This window comes from Syngnathus floridae, chromosome 22 (genome assembly GCF_059516105.1).
Source record: "Syngnathus floridae isolate MCC-2025c chromosome 22, RoL_Sflo_1.0, whole genome shotgun sequence".
NCBI lineage: Eukaryota > Metazoa > Chordata > Actinopteri > Syngnathiformes > Syngnathidae > Syngnathus > Syngnathus floridae.
In genome coordinates, this window is record NC_142434.1 from 3,684,004 (window position 1) to 3,700,921 (window position 16,918).

Consider the following 16,918-nt stretch of genomic DNA (forward strand, 5'->3'; position numbering starts at 1 on the left):
ACAAAAAGGATAGTTTTGTTTTTTTATTTAAAAATAATAGGGTGGCTGCTCTTTCCCAAGTCTATTGTCTGCTCAGTGGGAAAGCAAGTAACTAAAAATGTGCACCACAAACTCAAGTGGCAGTTTTATCAAAATACCTACTTACACACTGCAACCCTGAGGTTTACCATCACATTTGTTTTCATACAAGTGGTACAGCCCGGTAGGGTTGCAAAATTTTTAAGTTGGAATATTTCCATGGGAATTGATGAAAGTCAATTATTGAATGGTGGCTTTAAACAAGCTTGATTTTGACATACTTGCATGTGGGCAAGGCGATCCATCTATTTTACATGGATGTCTGCTTATGGTAAAATGTGTTTATTTATGCTTGGATAGGATATTGGAAAGTCTCCAATTTGGAATATTTCTAAAATTAAATTCCCATGGAAATATTCCAAGCCTACAGTCCAGTCATTGAGATGGCGGTTTACTGATAATAAGGTCGGTAGCGGCCCTGGTCTGGGTGGTGGGGCCCGGGCCCAGGTGGAGGCCCCTGCATCCGTGGAGGGGGAGGCCCCCTGGGAGCGGGCCACATTCCAGGGCTGAGACCTCCTGGTTGGTTGAATGGCGGGCTGAGGGTTCCCTGGTCTTCGGGGAACTGCGGCATGGAGTTGGGATTATAGTGATGAGGCGGGGGCGCGTTTACTGGGGGTCCGCTGTGCTGGGGTGGAGGTCCCGGGGGTGGGTGGTTCATGTAGGGTGGCATTTGGCCCATGATGTGACCTGGCGGTGGGGTGATAGGAGGGGGGGCTCCGGACATGGGTGGCGGCGGGGCCTGGTTGTACACCATGTGGGGTGTCCCGCCACCTTGGGGAGGGTGCTGCATGGGGTGATTGATGGGCGGGGGCGGCGGCCCAAAGTGCTGCTGCGGCGGTGGCGGCGGCCCCATCATGTGGTGGGCATGCGGCACCACGGGCGGCTGACCCGGATAGTCCCCGGGGCGGTGGTGCGGTGGCGGCTGGCCCGGCCCTGATGACGAGTCATCCTGGATGGGCACGGTGATGAGGTTGCTGTGTTTGCGCGTGGTCACCGTGGCGATACGATACGTCTCAGGGGGCCCGTCGTGGGGTACGGGGGGCGGCGGCTGCCCGTACGGGTCGTGGCCGCCGTGCGGGTGTGGGTTGGCCATGTGCACATGGTTCTTGGTCAGGTGGGGCGGGGGCACGCGGAAGCGCTCGGGGACATCGGACGCCGGGGGCAGGTGTACGGGTTCCTGGCGGCTTGATGACTTCGCCGACCTCAAGTGACGGTGGTTGACGTGGGCCTGGAGATCCCGCTGGGACAGGTAGGTGCGCTTGCAACCCGACACCACGCTGCACATGTACAGCGAGCCGCGTTGGCACTGCTCAATACGCTGAACTGGGTCTGTGCAGCTGTACATGGTCAGACTGAACACATAACATGCAGCCATGTTATTCCAAACCAATATTTTAAAACATGGAATTCATTCTAACAAAAAGCTTGCAGACACTTTTAAATTGTGCGTAACAAACTGAATCTCACCCAGGGCACAGCTTCTCTCCTTTCTTCTCATGGAGCAAAGCACATTCATAGCAGAAGACATGTTTGCAGGGAATCTGGTAGGAGTGATGATGGTCAAAGTTGCTTATTTTTATTGCTTTTTGTTCTGCAAAATGTTTGCCACGTACCATACGTCCATACAGCTGGATAGGCAGCCCGCATTTATCACAGAAGTGAATCGGGACCTCATCCCTTTCGCCAATTAGATTCAACTGTTGCCAGAGGAACAAGAAGTGAGAATACACACAAAACGAAGAATTTGAAGTTGGAATATACCTTATAGTCCCAAAACAGTGGCTGTGGGTATCTCCTCTGGGCGGCAAACACATCTCCTGCTTTACCACCAAAGTCAAACTTGTCTTGCTTGAAGCCAAAGTTATCTGTGATCACAAACAGAACAATATAAGCAAACACAAGTGAGGTGCTTGGTGGCGGTCGAATAAGCACGTACCGTCTTTTTCCGCACTTTCGTTTTTTAACGGCAGCCTGTTGCCAGGCCTCTGGGTACGGGGCGGAGGTTTAACCCTCAGGGGCTGCTTTGAGATGAGCTTGATGGGGATGCGCCTGCGGACATCCGGTCCGCCCAGACTCCCTGAGCCATCGCTTCCTTGGAGATCGTTGTCTGTCAAAAGGGGGTCACAATGAGGAAACCTTTGACCTGAAGTATGTTCTGCAAGCCGCAGGGATACAAACTGAATATCATCATTGGGAAAAAAACATTTTAAAAGTACTGAATAACCATCTCAGAACCCACGCCTTTCAATTTTTAGCATTACGTAGACAGTGCTTGAGAAGCCTGTCATAACTTATGAAAACAAAAAACGATCCCGATGACGTCAAATTCATCCTGTTAGCGCTTGCAGCATCGATGCTAACTACGTTAGCATTCCTATAGGCTTAGTCACTAAAACATAACGTAGCAGCTCCACACTTTGAATATGGATTTAGTTTTAATCTAAATACTCATCAATACCATTATAGCCCCTAACAGATGTTTTAGCACTTGGAGGTTTGTCAACTTTTATCGACTAGTGGGAGGGCTCAGTGGCTAGTTGACGCTAACTTGGCCCATGCTAAATGAAACGTTGATCACAGAACGCTAACAACGCGATCCAGCACTTTCGATCATGCTCTGGACTTCATGTTGCTTCAGTTTAAGATTAGTTTTAAAAAAATAACAAAAAAATTACAATAGTATGTTATCGAGGAGGGGGTGGGGGGTGACGAAATAACACTTACCGCTTTGGTCCATGATCCGAGTGAGTCGGCGCAGTGCATTGTGGGATTGAAGAGAGAGAAGTGGGAGGATGGAAGGAGGCATAATCATGACTCATAATAAACGTTTTTACGTTTAAAGAATCATAATTTTGGGTAAACAAAATCCGCAAGTAATCAAGTTGGCTGGATAAATGCAGTATATTCGTGTAAATTTGCCGAAAGGGGAAGGAATGAGTACTGACTTTAAAAATAAACTGTTGTAAACGACTTAGGATAATTTCATGAATCGTATTTAACCTGTTTATAATGTGATTTTCTCACTCAATTTTTAAAAATATTTAAGTTGGAATTGGGAGGAATGGAAATGTGGAAGGAGTAAAATGATGGAAATTGGCGGAATAAAAAACACTTGGGGATTTTAAATTTATATTACATTAATGTATCATATATTGACTAGAAAATGATTCATTTGTTCTGATCGTTTTTAATAGATTTTAATCTGATTTCCGCGCACTATCTAAAATGCACGCTCCCGCGCGACGCTGGTGCTGCGCGTCCCCGCCACCCAGCGTCGCCATTTTGATTCGAAAAAATATGACTGAGTTTTTCCTGCTTTGCATGCTAAACTTAGCTCCGCGTTTGAATTTCGTTCGAATCAAACGCGCTCCGTCCGAAAGAACAGATATCGGGGCCATCGATGCCCAACAAGCCGCCCGCGGCCCAGTATTTGCCTCTCGGGGTGAATTTTAAAGCCACGCTTTGGACTTAACGTCGGGGGCTAACTTGAAGCTAACAGACAGCCTCCTGCTTGCTTGTTCGAACTGGCGAAGGCTGACCCAAGCTGTTCTTCAAAACAAATCACTAGATGAGGCTCATGCAGTGAAGCTAACGCGGCTAATTGTGAGCTGGGGGGGAAGCTAGTGACTAAGGGATCGGGCTGGGGGAAGAAAAAAAGTGCTGTAACGGTCTAACGCCAAGAAGAGGAAACGCACTGGGGGATATTCAAAGGTAAGTTTCTCGTGGGCGGATATAATGTGATTACTGTACTCAACTCGGCCACAAAGTTTAACTTAAAGTTTGGGGGGGGGGGCTAACTCCGCTTCATGTTAATCGTAGCTGCTAGTTAGCTTCCGTGCTAAGCTCAACCTAAAAGGAGGAACTAAAGCTAAAGCTGGCTAACTTGCGCGAGTAAGTTGCTATTCGCAAGCTAGCCTTAGCACACCCAACCAACCGACTAACTTAGCCGAATTGTGTTCCGTTTGGGTGACCCCTTAAGGGCAACGAACGTAACCTCGGCGCCATTGTATGTTAGGTGTCAGTTCAAAGAACGCCCTGTTATTTTTTTTTTGCCCTCTTTGCTCTCCTTTTTTCTTAAACGTAAGCTCTTCTACCCAGCGTTATGTTGTAAAATTAAGGCCGTTCGAAGTCGATGGAGGCCAGCCGCTGCCGAGCCATGTGGTGTTAACGATCAATTCTCGTGAACTCGTACCTCGATCTCCTTTTACGTCTTTTATGTGAGGGAATATTAAACTCTGTGTACGGTAAAATTCAAAATTTAGACTCTCAAAATGTTCCGTATGCTACCGTTAGGGTTCAAGTAAACAAGAAATCCGACCCCGTCTCTCTCAACAACATTACAAATGTGCTTTTGTCATTCGTTGTAATTCTTTCAACTGGCAATTTACCAGGATTAATAAATTGTTTTAGCTCTCAACACCCAGTAGCCACATTTATTTTAATTTAGTGTAAGACAGTAGAACTATATCGTTAGCTTAATAGCATAATTGACCAAGTCGTGAAAAAAAACAAATAACACAAAAAGGAATTGTACGGTTTCCTTGATAAAATCATTGTAGATTACCATGACCTACACAGAAACATTGAAAGCATATTATTACTTTATTAATATTGTTTTGGGCAGCTAGACTGTCAGGCTAGTCATATGTAACAAGACACCATAAAGGTCAAAGTGTTATCCTAAATAAATGTTCACAAGGCAAATAATGGAAAATCAATTACTAGAGGTGCTCCTCAGTGTGTGGTAGTGCTCAAATAATGCAAATTTGTACATAGTGCTGTTTTAAAAATCAAGTATAAATTGGTTAAAAATATTTTAACTCAAGCAACTCGCATATTTGAGGTCATTTATGGATTGGAATAAGATTCTCATACATGAAAAGACGCAGAACAACCAGGCAACCTCTTAACGCTTCCATTATGGTCCAAGTAAACAGAAATCTGACCCCCCCCCAATTCGGCTGTCAGTGACACTTGTGGCTAAGCTTAAAAAGCAGCTATATTTTTTTGTTCAGACTGATGATAAAAAAATAGATATACTCAAAGGGAGAAAATGACAATTTACAAGTGTAAGGTCATATTTTTACAACAAAGTCTCGTGTTGTGAGCATAAACGAGACTGCTGATGATGCAAATCTTCATTGCGTTCTCACACTTTTGCGTTTTTTGTTTCTGTGGGAATATTGACATCAGCTTAGGTGGACAAATCCGGACACGCTCCTCATACGCAATGTTAGACTCTTCATACGTAACTTTTAGGGCTTCTGTAATCTTCCGCAATACCATTTCCTTGGTTTCTTTTCATCTTGTCCATTTCCACTTTGTTGTTTGTCCACAACAACGTGCATCTTTTTGACGCTTCCTCTTTTCCCTCAACCGGCCCGTGCGTTTCGCCGATTGTTGTCGCTGCAGTCGCCTCCCGCGGGTTCTATTTTGGATGTAAAAGTCAAGCTCCCGCCGTCCCAGCTCGCCATCCACGAGGAGCACTCGCGAGGTTATTATTGCACTTGTGTACTCTGTAAATGTATGCCAGATGGACGCCGCTGCTGTTGCATGTGCAGGGGAGGGGAAAATATAGGGCCAGGAAAAAAAAAAAAAGGAGGACCTTTGATTTGCCCTCAGTTCAGTTTCACCTTCTCCAATCAACAGTTGGGTCGCACGCTCGTCCCCACAGCTCCTGAATTTTGGCTCTGCGTTTGCATCGGGCCGAGTCTGTTTGCCTCCATAGTAACCACTCGAGGAAAACAAACGCGCACTCTCTGAAAAGTTGTATAATTATACAGGCCTTTGTCAAGCACCATAGCGTTAGATTCCAGCCGTTTAAAAGCGCCTGTCGCTTGTGAGATGTTTGACTAAAATCAGTCATGTTGCTCCCGAGTCGTGAGCAGACAGGCCTCATTTGTTTCCAACACCTCATTTCGCTGTACGCAGAACCCAGTAAAGGTAATTAAACAAAATTAGCGGTACGAAAATAGTAACCAGCCTTTTGTTTTTAGGCGCGCTCGGAAACGAGTAGTACAACTCCGTCTTGGTTCTCAAGCTAAAAATATGGAGGGATGTTTAAACCTCTTCATCCTTGCCCATTGATGTAAACATTGTGAAACGACCCAATTGGCTCCTAATTTATTTAAATTTATATTAAAATGTTATTTTTTTTCCTCTTTTGCAGGTTATGGTGAGCCTCCCAGCGTTCCATCTCCTAAACAGGCCTGCATTTTAAAAGGAGACCCATGCTGATAAATGCCAGGCCCCCCCACGCTTTCTGTCTTCTGCACAAACACAAATGCCTGCCTGCCCGCGGGAGAGGTCTGATTAAAGATATCCACATTTCATTCACTGGTACGTACTACCGTCGCCCCTTCCAGATCGCCTCACGTGGTAGATACAAAATGCTTTTCACAGATGGGTGATAAAAAACGAACTGTGTAACGTATGTAAAGAGGTTTTGGCATTGAGTTGTTTTTTCGGGGGGGGGCGTCTGGTGATGCACTTGTATGTAACATGTTACTTCCCCCCCACCCCCCTTAGGGCTGTGTTCCCCACCCCGGCGGCCACCATGTTTTGGAAGTTTGACCTGCACACCACCTCCCACATCGACCAGCTGCTGGACCGGGAGGACGTGACGCTGCGCGAGCTGATGGAGGAAGACGACGTGCTGCAGGAGTGCAAGGCCCAGAACCGCCGCCTGCTGCTCTTCCTCTCCCAGGACCACTGCATGCAGGAGCTGGTCGGCCTCATCACCAAAGAGCCACCCGCCGACTTGGAAGAGAGGAGCCGATTTAAGTGCGTACACTTGTCCGTTCGCGATGTGTAACCTGATGTGCTACCAAATAAACTAGAACTGTTTTAACAAATTCGTCTTCCTCAAAGGCTTCCCAACATTGCGTGCGAGCTCCTGACCTCAGACGTGTCTATCATAAACGATAAGCTGGGCGGAGAAGAATCTCTCCTGGAGATGCTCTACCACTTCCTGGAGCAGGACCCGCCCCTCAACCCGCTGCTCGCCAGCTTCTTCAGCAAAACCATCGGCAATCTCATTGCCCGGAAAACCGAAGAGGTAGAGCTGCATTGGGCCTCGTGCGGCCAAACGGCACGGATGCTCACCTTGTGGCATTTGTCTGTCTCTCAGGTGATCGCCTTTCTCAAGAAGAAGGAAGGCTTCATCGCTCTGGTGCTGAAACACATAGATGCGTCTGCTATGATGGACCTGCTGCTTCGCCTCATCAGTTGTGTGGAGCCTGCCCCTTTGAGGCAGGAGGTCCTTCATGTAAGCTCTCCAATTCAAAACTCTGACTTACCTGTAGACTGTAAAAAAAAAAACCTCATTGTTAACTATGATCTGCAATTTAGCAGGTAAAGCAGCGCATCCTTAAATAACCAACATGTTTTTATGTTCCTCAAGTGGCTGAATGAAGAGAAGCTCGTTCAAAGACTCATAGAGCTTATCCATACTGGTAAAGATGAGGAGGTAAGTCTCCGGGGCGAATTTAGATTCTTCCTCCCAAGCGTGCATTTTTTTGAACGCCTGGTTTTCCTTTCTAATTTGACAGAGACAATCAAACGCGTCCCAAACACTTTGTGACATAATTCGCCTTAGCCGAGACCAGGCCAATCAGATGCAGGAGAACATGGAGGCCGACCCACTATTGGCTGTGCTCGAGTCGTAAGTCGCTCCGTCTCGAGATGAACTGAATCATTAGCAGCGCCTCAGTTTTGCTCAGTCAACAAAATGGCTTCTTCCAGACAAGAAACTGTAGCAGGACTCCTCAAGAACATGTTTGAGGGCGAGAGGAACGAGGCTTCCATTGTTAACGGAACTCAAGTGCTACTTACCTTACTGGAGACCAGGAGGTCTGGGTGAGTATGCGAATAAAGCCAGCACTCGCTCAGATTTTTAAAACAACCGAATCGCCAGAGATCACCAGGTTACCCGATTTCTCTTCATTGGTTTGAAGACTCGGAATTTGTTATTGTGTCAGTGTAGACAGACATAGAGTTTGTGGTATGTGATCATCTCTTCTTCTCCCCAGGTTGGAAGGGCTGATGGATCTGTATTCTCAGGGTTATGAAAGGTCTTACACTGTCAACAGCAGTATTTTAAATGCCATTGAGCCCCATTTAAAAGATTTCCAGCAGCTTCTTCTGGATCCCCCAAAGGTACCGCACACAAAGCTGCAAATTGACTTTTGCCAAGCACTTGATGAACTTCACTCCAGCGTCCACGAAAGGGCTTTGAGCTCTCTCTTCTTCTTCCGTCTGCAGAAAGGTGCAATACTGACCACCGTTGGCGTTCTAGATCAGCCACTGGGGAACGCCCGCCTTCACGTGGCCCGACTGGTGGCTGCCCTCCTGCAGACCACCTCCCCCAGTATCTGCCAGGAGCTATGCGACCTCGGCACCATGGACCTACTACTGGTAGGCCCCACCTCAATTCGAAAACCCCGAGCTCGACGCTGATACTAAGTCTGGTGTTTGTCCCGCTGCGCAGGATCTGTTCTTCAAATACTCGTGGAATAACTTTTTGCACTTCCAAGTGGAGCTCTGTGTGGCGGCCATCCTGAACCACCCTTCCTCCGAGGAGCGGCCCAACCCGGGCCTCCAGAACCACAACGGGCAGCAGGCGGCATCGGCCGCCGAAACTCAAGTCGAGGCGGTGGAGTCGGGCGGGACCAGTGACCCACAGACCTCCCTCCACAATACCCTGGTGGCACATGTAAGTGCAGCTCGACGGTTGTTGTTGTTGGTCAGATGTGGAGCTGCTGATTTGTTTTTGAAAAGTACGAAAACCTTTTTTATACATAGCTGTGAGAAAATGACTTCCACCCCGTAGAAGAATCGACAAACAATATGCTCCATTTCACTTTTTATTTATTTATTGGGGTCAAATGTGCAGCTTTTCCAGAAGTGTCGATTGGTACAAAAGATCCTTGATGCCTGGGAGGAGAACGATAAAATACAGTGAGTGTTTTTATTTTATTTTTTTGAACAAATCTGCTCAGTCGGGTCTTTTATTAAATCTCCAGGTGAAATAATGTGGCTGTGACTTCCACAGGTCCGAGGGTGGCACCAGGAGAGGCAACATGGGTCACCTGACCAGAATTTCCAACATGGTGGTCCAGAACCTCGAGAAGGGGCCAGTACAGGCCCAGATTGCTGACCTCATCAAAGGTAAATGGAACATTTGAAACAAGCGCTCAGTCATTATGAACTTAAGTTTTCTTTTTGAACAATTCAGAGCTGCCCGAAGACTGCAGAGGTCGCTGGGAGAGTTTTGTGGACGAAACGCTGAGAGAAACCAACAGAAGAAACACAGTAGAGCTGGTAAGAAGACGTTCACCACCAGAGAAAAGATTACCACTACTACAGTAGCACGATTTTGATTTGTTTTTCGTGAATTGTTCATTCGCCTCGATCGCTGTCCAATAGTTTGGTGTTATTTTCATGTGCCGTGTGTTCTACAGGTGAGCACGCACAACATGCACTCGTCCAGCGAGGACGACGACATGGAGAGCCCCTTCCCGAACGACCTGTCCCTCCAACAGGTAGGGTCACGCGCTCTTGAAAAAATAAATAAACGCAGCGACACTCAGTGCAGTGGCGTCACCCTAAAAGGTGTCCCTCTGACATTCCCAGGCTTTCTCTGACTATCAGATCCAGCAGATGACCGCCAACTTCGTGGACCAGTTTGGCTTCAATGACGAGGAGTTCAGCGAACACGACGAAAATATCAAGTGAGTTGCGACAATCAAGTCTTACTGTTAGCTCTCGTTGTACTGTAACTTTTTTTTTTTCTCTCCTCCAGCGCCACATTTGACCGAATTGCTGAAATAAACTTCAATTTAGATTCTGATGATAACAGTGTAAGTATTCAACAAGTTCTCTCAAGTAAGCTAAAAAAAAAAGTAAGGAGAAAAAAATCCTTGTGCAATTTCCATCTGAGGTTAAGACGGAGCATTTTGCAAATAAAATTTGTCAGTCGGGATTATGCTAAAATCTTTCTTTCCGCAATGACCTTTGCCTTTAGTTTATGGCATGCGGACATGCAAATGCCTGTGCGGTTTATTCTCGTGTCGACTCGCAACACAGGCCAACGCAGCTGCTTTCGAGGCCTGCTGTAAAGAGAGGATACATCAGTTCGATGATGCCGATGAGGAAGAGGACATTTGGGAGGAAAAGGAGATCAACTATGCAACGCAAGCTAAATCCAGAACAAGGTAAATAGTGTTCTTTGCTCAAATAATTATATGCAACTACAACGGTTTAAAGGTCATCGTGGGGCCTCTTTCCCAGGTTCGGGGTGTCCCAAACATCAGAAGGAAGCTCCCGGAGTAGCTTGGAAAATGGCGGACAGGACCCAGACTGCGGCTCCGAATCCGACGAGGAGGAAGAGTTTGAGCAGAACACATCAGACACAGGTAGGGGTCAAGATTTAGGTCCGACATCACATTTGTTTACTTCAAATAGCCTCTTTTTGCCAGCTACAACAGTTGCCAGGTGTCGGAATGAAATGAAATATTTCAAAGTCTCTTACGCTTCAAAAGAACTGTCTTGCAGATTATTTTCCCATCCTTTTTTGAAACCAATTTTTATTTTGATGAAATACTATGAATGTCTGTCTCCAGGGCCAGGCTGGACAGCAAATTTCAGGGACTCTGACGGGAGCACGGCATCCCAGACTCCATCTGGCTGGGATGCGCTTCCCGCCGGTGCTGGAAACGAGACCCAGGAAACGGGCTGGGCCAATTTCACGGCGTTCCAGCCGTTCTCAAGGTTAGCTTGCATTGTCAATGAATGAATACTCTTCCAGTGCTAGCGCTCAAGTGTCGTTTCTTCCCTTCCAGCACAGTCAGGTGCAGCTCCCCCGTAGATACTGGAGGCAGCGACGCGGACAAACAAGCCAAACAAAACCACGAGAAGCGCGGTGAGTTCATCTGGTCCGACCAGATTGCGCCATTCTGTTCCGCCCATCTCACTTGCTTTCCTTTCCGCGCGCAAGCAGACGCCGTCGCCTCGCCCCGCATGGGGCCTTCGGGGGACGTGTCGGAGGCTCCTCCCGCCGCCTCGGACAGCGGCTCGCCCGCAGGCTCCGACGGCGAGGAACTCAACTCGGCAGCAACTATCGTCTCCAAAGCAGCTGCCGGCGGCGGCAAGACAGCAGACGTCACAAGGTTCAAAATCCCCCTTCTGCTTGTTATGTATAAGAAAACTATAATTGAAGCAAAAAGTACCACGCCGAGTTAAATATAGGTGAAAGTCGCGAGTGCAAATTACTGGGCACGTCTCTGCAACTTGAGCCTAAATACAAGTTTGCATGTTGACGGAGGACTTTTCCACCAGTACTGATGCTCCTACCAGCAGCTCCGAGGCAAAATGGGTGACTAATAAGGGAGTGTGATGAATGAACTGTGAAGCTCAAACCGGCTTGTGTGTGCGCAGCGAGGAGAGTCCTGTGTCCCTGGAGAAACTCTCACTGTCAGATCCTCCAGATGCCTCACAGCAGCAGCAGCAGCCTCCCGAGGAATCACCCGTAACCGCACAGACTGACAGGAAGTAAGTTGTCACTCCGCCAATGCCCACTCGGACTCAAGTCACAGGGATGTCAAAACTACGGCAACCCCGAAAGTTGCCTTACCACCTTCCATAGAAATCGATTTTGTACCGGTTTTTGTCAGTATGATTTTTCTTAAGTCAACGTAGCGTGTTTCGGCTCACTTCTTAGCATGTTATTCAAGCTAGTGTTTCAGCTAATACTTCTATTAATACCCGGTGATTCTCGTGCATCGGGTGATTTAATGAGTAAGATGTAAGATGCGTTCATGATTGTCTACAGACTCAAAGCATCGTATTAAAGCGTGTTGGTTCTCTCTGCTTTAACGCTTTGCTTATTTGCTCAACTTGACAACAGAGAGAAGACATTTTTGGGCAAGAAGGTATGGGCTTGGGTTTGCATGTGTTGTAATCCAACAAAAAAAAAGCCGGTCAAAAAAATTAAAAAGCGAATATTGCCCTAATTGTGTCTTAATTTAAAGCGAAATTTTCTAATATAATTTGCACAACTTCCCGGAGATGGGTGTAGTGGTGTCATGTTCTAAAGTGTGGCGTCCCTGTGCACCTCAGAGAGGAACCGCCAGCGCCCCAAGAAGTGGCCGTCAACGGGCCAGTGTGAGCCCAGACACGGGAGCGGCGGGGATGCCAACGACCAGCTGTAAGCCTCCTCCAGAGTGACTCCTTTCAAAATAAACCTCAGTGCGACTCCAGTGTTTTTACTGAATCACTCTGCCATGTTATTGGACCTGGACACTGCCAATCGATACCAGTAACCAGAGGCGGCGGAACATGTACAAAAAAAAAAAAATCTATATATATATATATAAATATATATATATATATATTACAGAAAAAGGAGGACAAAAACAGAACAGTATGTAGATCGTCAAATCCTTTCCCCCCCCCCCTCCCCATGTTGCACATGAATACGTGCGGTTTTAATGTAGCAGCAATTTGGAGGAGGGTAAAAACAGCATCATGATCACCATCATTATTTTTTTATGTCCAGAACGATTTCTCTCTTACAGGTTGAACCTGGCAGTTAGGCTTTGACATTGCTGCACCATGTCAGGATAGCACAGGCTACGTTTTTCTGTTTATTTTTTCTTCTTCTTAAATGCGCCTCAATTACAATAAGCCTGTTTTTTTTTTTGTGTGTGTGTTTTTGACAAAGCACTTGTTCAGCCATTTCCTGTCTCTTCTAGCACAATATCAGTGTTTCACCTTGAGCTCTTGCAGAATGAAATTTTCCACACAATTTTGGTTTCACACTTACAGGATTTTTTTTCTTTTCTTAAATTGTTTCCCCCCCCCCCCCCCCCCTTTGGTTGCCGTTTAAAGAACCTTCTTCACCAGGTGTCTGAATGTGTCACGTAGGATGATGAGGAGGGTCAGCGAACAGAGCTGCAAGAGTATTACTGTCTTTAGCTCATGTGCAATAATGTCAATTAGTCCTTTTTAATTTAAATCCAACCTATTTTATGAGATGAAATCAAGCTAGTCATTTGGTGTCATTTTGCTTCAATTGAATTCATTTTAATTTTATTTAGTGCATGTGTGAGCGACCTCACTTGTGAGCTCAGACCTTCTGATTGTATTGATGTTAACCATTCTTTTTTTTTTTTTTTCCCCCAACCAACCAAACGTTATCTACCTAATATACAATTGCTAATCTACATTTACAGGTCATTTTACAAGCAATCTTAAATACTATGGTAGTCTGTTTCTCTCTGTCTCTCTCTCTCTCTCTCCACAAAGCACACAGGATATGAGTGACATCTGGAAGGAGTGATGCTGTACTTTTGGTTTTCTTTTTGTTTTTTTTTCTTTCAATGTTAATTTTATTTGATCTCCAAGCTGCAGAATTGAGGAAAAAAAAAAGAGGACAGGTGCTGGTTTCAAGCAGCCCCGGGCCTCTTGGTGTACTTAAAAATCACTTGACGGCGATCTGGTTCTATGATTCATTGTTCAAACAAATTAAAAGTGTCTGACCACGTTAATACCAAAGTGTTGTCTTGTGATTGGGGAAGTTTAGCTTAAGAATTAAGTTGTTGTTCATGGAAATAAAAATACAGATCTCTTCACATTTCATCACTCAAACACTTGGGTACACCTGTGATGTGTCCATGCGTGTCGTGGAGAAGGGAGGCTTCACTGTAATTTTCCCTGATGATGGCCTGTCATGAGATGCACCTCACAAAGGTAGTGTACCTAATGAAGTGTCCCTAGGTGACGTCACAAATGTGGCAGCCAATCAGGAGGTGGCCATGATTTTTACATAATGAAGTGGCCTGTGATTAGGTACACATGAAAATGGCGGTGTTCCTAATGGAGTGTCCGTGAGTGACGTCACAGATCAACCAGCCAATCAGGAGGTGGGGGTGAGGGCGGGTGGGGCACCTTTCACTTTCAGTTAACCTTTGACCCTGATTATTCCCTAATGAAGTGGCCTGTTATTAGGTGTACCCAATGGAGTGTCCAAGTGACGTCACAGATCAACCAGCCAATCAGCAGGTGGGGGTGAGGGCGGGTGTGGCACTTTTCACTTAAACCAGGGGTGTGGACCTCCAGTCCTCGAGGGGCCGCGTTCCAACATGTTTTCCAAGTGACCCTCGTTAAGCGCACCTGCGGGAAAACTTTTAGCTTCTTTCACGTTCAAAAGGAGCTAAAAGTTTTCACGCACCTGCACTTAACGAGGGAATGTTTTTTTTTTTTTTTTTTTTTTTTTTTTTTTTTTTTTTTTTTAGGCCGACTGTGTTTTGTTCTTGTACAAGATGAACATACAGTATGAGTGCAGCTGGAAAGCACAAATAAATACATGCTGTCCTGATTGATGATAAGACTTGGATTAAAGTTTTTTCATGAACATAATTTAACAAATTTGCCAGGGGTGTCGAACTCCAGTCCTCGGGGGCCGCGTTCCAATATGTTTTCCAAGTGACCCTCGTTAAGCGCACCTGCGGGAAAACTTTTAGCTTCTTTCACGTTCAAAAGGAGCTAAAAGTTTTCACGCACCTGCACTTAACGAGGGAATGTTTTTTTTTTTAGGGCGACTGTTTTGTTCTTGTACAAGATGAACATACAGTATAAGTGCAGCTGGAAACCACAAATAAATACATGCTGTCCTGATTGATGATAAGACTTGGATTAAAGTTTTTTCATGAACATAATTTAACAAATTTGCCAGGGGTGTCGAACTCCAGTCCTCAGGGGCCGCGTTCCAACATGTTTTCCAAGTGACCCTCGTTAAGCGCACCTGCGGGAAAACTTTTAGCTTCTTTCACATTCAAAAGGAGCTAAAAGTTTTCACGCACCTGCACTTAACGAGGGAATGTTTTTTTTTTTTTTTTTTTTTTTTTAGGCCGACTGTGTTTTGTTCTTGTACAAGATGAACATACAGTATGAGTGCAGCTGGAAACCACAAATAAATACATGCTGTCCTGATTGATGATAAGACTGGGATTAAAGTTTTTTCATGAACATAATTTAACAAATTTGCCAGGGGTGTCGAACTCCAGTCCTCAGGGGCCGCGTTCCAACATGTTTTCCAAGTGACCCTCGTTAAGCGCACCTGCGGGAAAACTTTTAGCTTCTTTCACGTTCAAAAGGAGCTAAAAGTTTTCACGCACCTGCACTTAACGAGGGAATGTTTTTCTTTTTTTTTTTTTATGGTGACTGTGTTTTGTTCTTGTGCAAGTTGAACATACAGTATAATATAAGTGGAGCTGGAAACCACATATAAATACACGCTGTCTTGATTGATGATAAGACTTGGATTAAAGTTTTTTCATGAACATATTTGAACAAATTTGCCAGGGGTGTCAAACTCCAGTCCTCGGGGGCCGCGTTCCAATATGTTTTCCAAGTGACCCTCGTTAAGCGCACCTGCGGGAAAACTTTTAGCTTCTTTCACGTTCAAAAGGAGCTAAAAGTTTTCACGCACCTGCACTTAACGAGGGAATGTTTTTTTTTTTAGGCCGACTGTGTTTTGTTCTTGTACAAGTTGAACATACAGTATAATATAAGTGGAGCTGGAAACCACAAATAAATACATGCTGTCCTGATTGATGATAAGACTTGGATTAAAGTTTTTTCATGAACATATTTGAACAAATTTGCCAGGGGTGTCAAACTCCAGTCCTCGGGGGCCGCGTTCCAATATGTTTTCCAAGTGACCCTCGTTAAGCGCACCTGCGGGAAAACTTTTAGCTTCTTTCACGTTCAAAAGGAGCTAAAAGTTTTCACGCACCTGCACTTAACGAGGGAATGTTTTTTTTTTTTTTTTTTTTTTTTAGGCCGACTGTGTTTTGTTCTTGTACAAGATGAACATACAGTATGAGTGCAGCTGGAAACCACAAATAAATACATGCTGTCCTGATTGATGATAAGACTTGGATTAAAGTTTTTTCATAAACATATTTTAACAAATTTGCTAGGGGTGTCGAACTCCAGTCCTCGAGGGGCCGCGTTCCAACATGTTTTCCAAGTGACCCTCGTTAAGCGCACCTGCGTGAAAACTTTTAGCTTCTTTCACGGTCAGAAGGAGCTAAAAGTTTTCACGCAGGTGCACTTAACGAGGTAATGTTTTTTTTTTTTGGGTGACTGTGTTTTGTTCTTGTACAAGTTGAACATACAGTATAATATAAGTGGAGCTTGAAACCACATATAAATACACGCTGTCCTGATTGATAAGACTTGGAGGAAAGTGTTTTCATGAACATATTTGAGCAACTTTCCCAGGGGTGTCGGACTCCAGTCCTCAGGGGCCGCGTTCCAATATATTTTCCAAGTTACCCTCGTTAAACACACCTGCGTGAAAAGTTGAGGGCATTTTTACGTGCTGCAGGAGGCCAACTTTTCACGCAGGTGCACTTAACGAGGGAGTCATAGAAAACATGTTGGAATGCGGCCCTGAGGACTGGAGTTTGACACCTGTGACCTTTGACCATGATATTTCCCTAATAAAGTGGCCTGTTATTAGGTACACTTGAAAATGGTGGTGTACCTAATGGAGTGTCCGTGTGACGTCACAGATCAAACAGCCAATCAGAAAGTGGGGGTGAGGGCGGGTGGGGCACGTTTCACTTTTATTTAAGCTTTGACCATGATTATTCCCTAATGAAGTGGCCTGAAAGTGCTGGTGTACCTAATGGCGTGTCCGGAAGTGACGTCACAGATCAACCAGCCAATCAGGAGGTGGGGTGAGGGTAGGTGGGTGGGACACTTTTGTCGTTTCTTTTGACTAGCAAGTTATAAAGGCAACATAGAAACACAGAACACACCTACTTCAAAA

The 16,918-nt window shown here is 45.5% G+C and overlaps 2 protein-coding genes across 5 annotated transcripts; one reads left to right on the forward strand and one right to left on the reverse strand.

Moving 5' to 3' along the window:
- Nucleotides 1-112: 112 nt before the first annotated feature.
- cbll1 (Cbl proto-oncogene-like 1, E3 ubiquitin protein ligase) lies at nucleotides 113-2,958 on the reverse strand. 2 transcript variants are annotated; one of them, XM_088367632.1, is made up of 6 exons: nucleotides 2,803-2,958; nucleotides 2,015-2,185; nucleotides 1,840-1,943; nucleotides 1,692-1,775; nucleotides 1,546-1,619; nucleotides 113-1,430 (listed from the first exon to the last, which is right to left on the reverse strand). In XM_088367632.1, exons 1-6 carry the CDS (start codon nucleotides 2,888-2,890, stop codon nucleotides 470-472), a joined length of 1,482 nt encoding a protein of 493 aa, XP_088223758.1. In that variant the 5' UTR covers nucleotides 2,891-2,958; the 3' UTR covers nucleotides 113-469. The 2 variants fall into 2 exon arrangements, with proteins under 2 accessions (XP_088223758.1, XP_088223757.1); XM_088367631.1 differs by having other exon boundaries at nucleotides 2,015-2,233; nucleotides 2,803-2,869.
- Nucleotides 2,959-3,318: 360 nt separating this feature from the next.
- Nucleotides 3,319-13,632, forward strand: ppp6r2a (protein phosphatase 6, regulatory subunit 2a). 3 transcript variants are annotated; one of them, XM_088367628.1, is made up of 24 exons: nucleotides 3,319-3,789; nucleotides 6,248-6,417; nucleotides 6,607-6,861; nucleotides 6,949-7,135; nucleotides 7,208-7,345; nucleotides 7,481-7,546; nucleotides 7,629-7,741; nucleotides 7,822-7,935; nucleotides 8,109-8,235; nucleotides 8,341-8,493; nucleotides 8,567-8,791; nucleotides 8,972-9,036; nucleotides 9,131-9,246; nucleotides 9,314-9,399; nucleotides 9,540-9,620; nucleotides 9,730-9,809; nucleotides 9,881-9,938; nucleotides 10,165-10,292; nucleotides 10,369-10,493; nucleotides 10,701-10,848; nucleotides 10,920-10,999; nucleotides 11,075-11,246; nucleotides 11,515-11,628; nucleotides 12,196-13,632. In XM_088367628.1, exons 3-24 carry the CDS (start codon nucleotides 6,635-6,637, stop codon nucleotides 12,242-12,244), a joined length of 2,652 nt encoding a protein of 883 aa, XP_088223754.1. In that variant the 5' UTR covers nucleotides 3,319-3,789; nucleotides 6,248-6,417; nucleotides 6,607-6,634; the 3' UTR covers nucleotides 12,245-13,632. The 3 variants fall into 3 exon arrangements, with proteins under 3 accessions (XP_088223754.1, XP_088223752.1, XP_088223753.1); XM_088367626.1 differs by having other exon boundaries at nucleotides 3,320-3,789; nucleotides 9,712-9,809; XM_088367627.1 differs by having other exon boundaries at nucleotides 3,321-3,789; nucleotides 9,712-9,809; nucleotides 11,078-11,246.
- Nucleotides 13,633-16,918: the final 3,286 nt, after the last annotated feature.

Excerpts from the sequence above, each read along its gene's own strand:
- cbll1 (XM_088367632.1), bottom strand. The coding sequence starts at position 2,890 with ATGATTATGCCTCCTTCCATCCTCCCACTTCTCTCTCTTCAATCCCAC. Across the intron at positions 2,186-2,802 it reads TCGGATCATGGACCAAAGCG|ACAACGATCTCCAAGGAAGC; the intron begins GTAAGTGTTATT and ends CCCTTTTGACAG. Across the intron at positions 1,620-1,691 it reads TCCAGCTGTATGGACGTATG|ATTCCCTGCAAACATGTCTT; the intron begins GTACGTGGCAAA and ends CACTCCTACCAG.
- ppp6r2a (XM_088367626.1), top strand. The coding sequence starts at position 6,635 with ATGTTTTGGAAGTTTGACCTGCACACCACCTCCCACATCGACCAGCTG. Across the intron at positions 10,494-10,700 it reads GCAGAACACATCAGACACAG|GGCCAGGCTGGACAGCAAAT; the intron begins GTAGGGGTCAAG and ends GTCTGTCTCCAG. Across the intron at positions 11,000-11,074 it reads ACAAAACCACGAGAAGCGCG|CAGACGCCGTCGCCTCGCCC; the intron begins GTGAGTTCATCT and ends TCCGCGCGCAAG.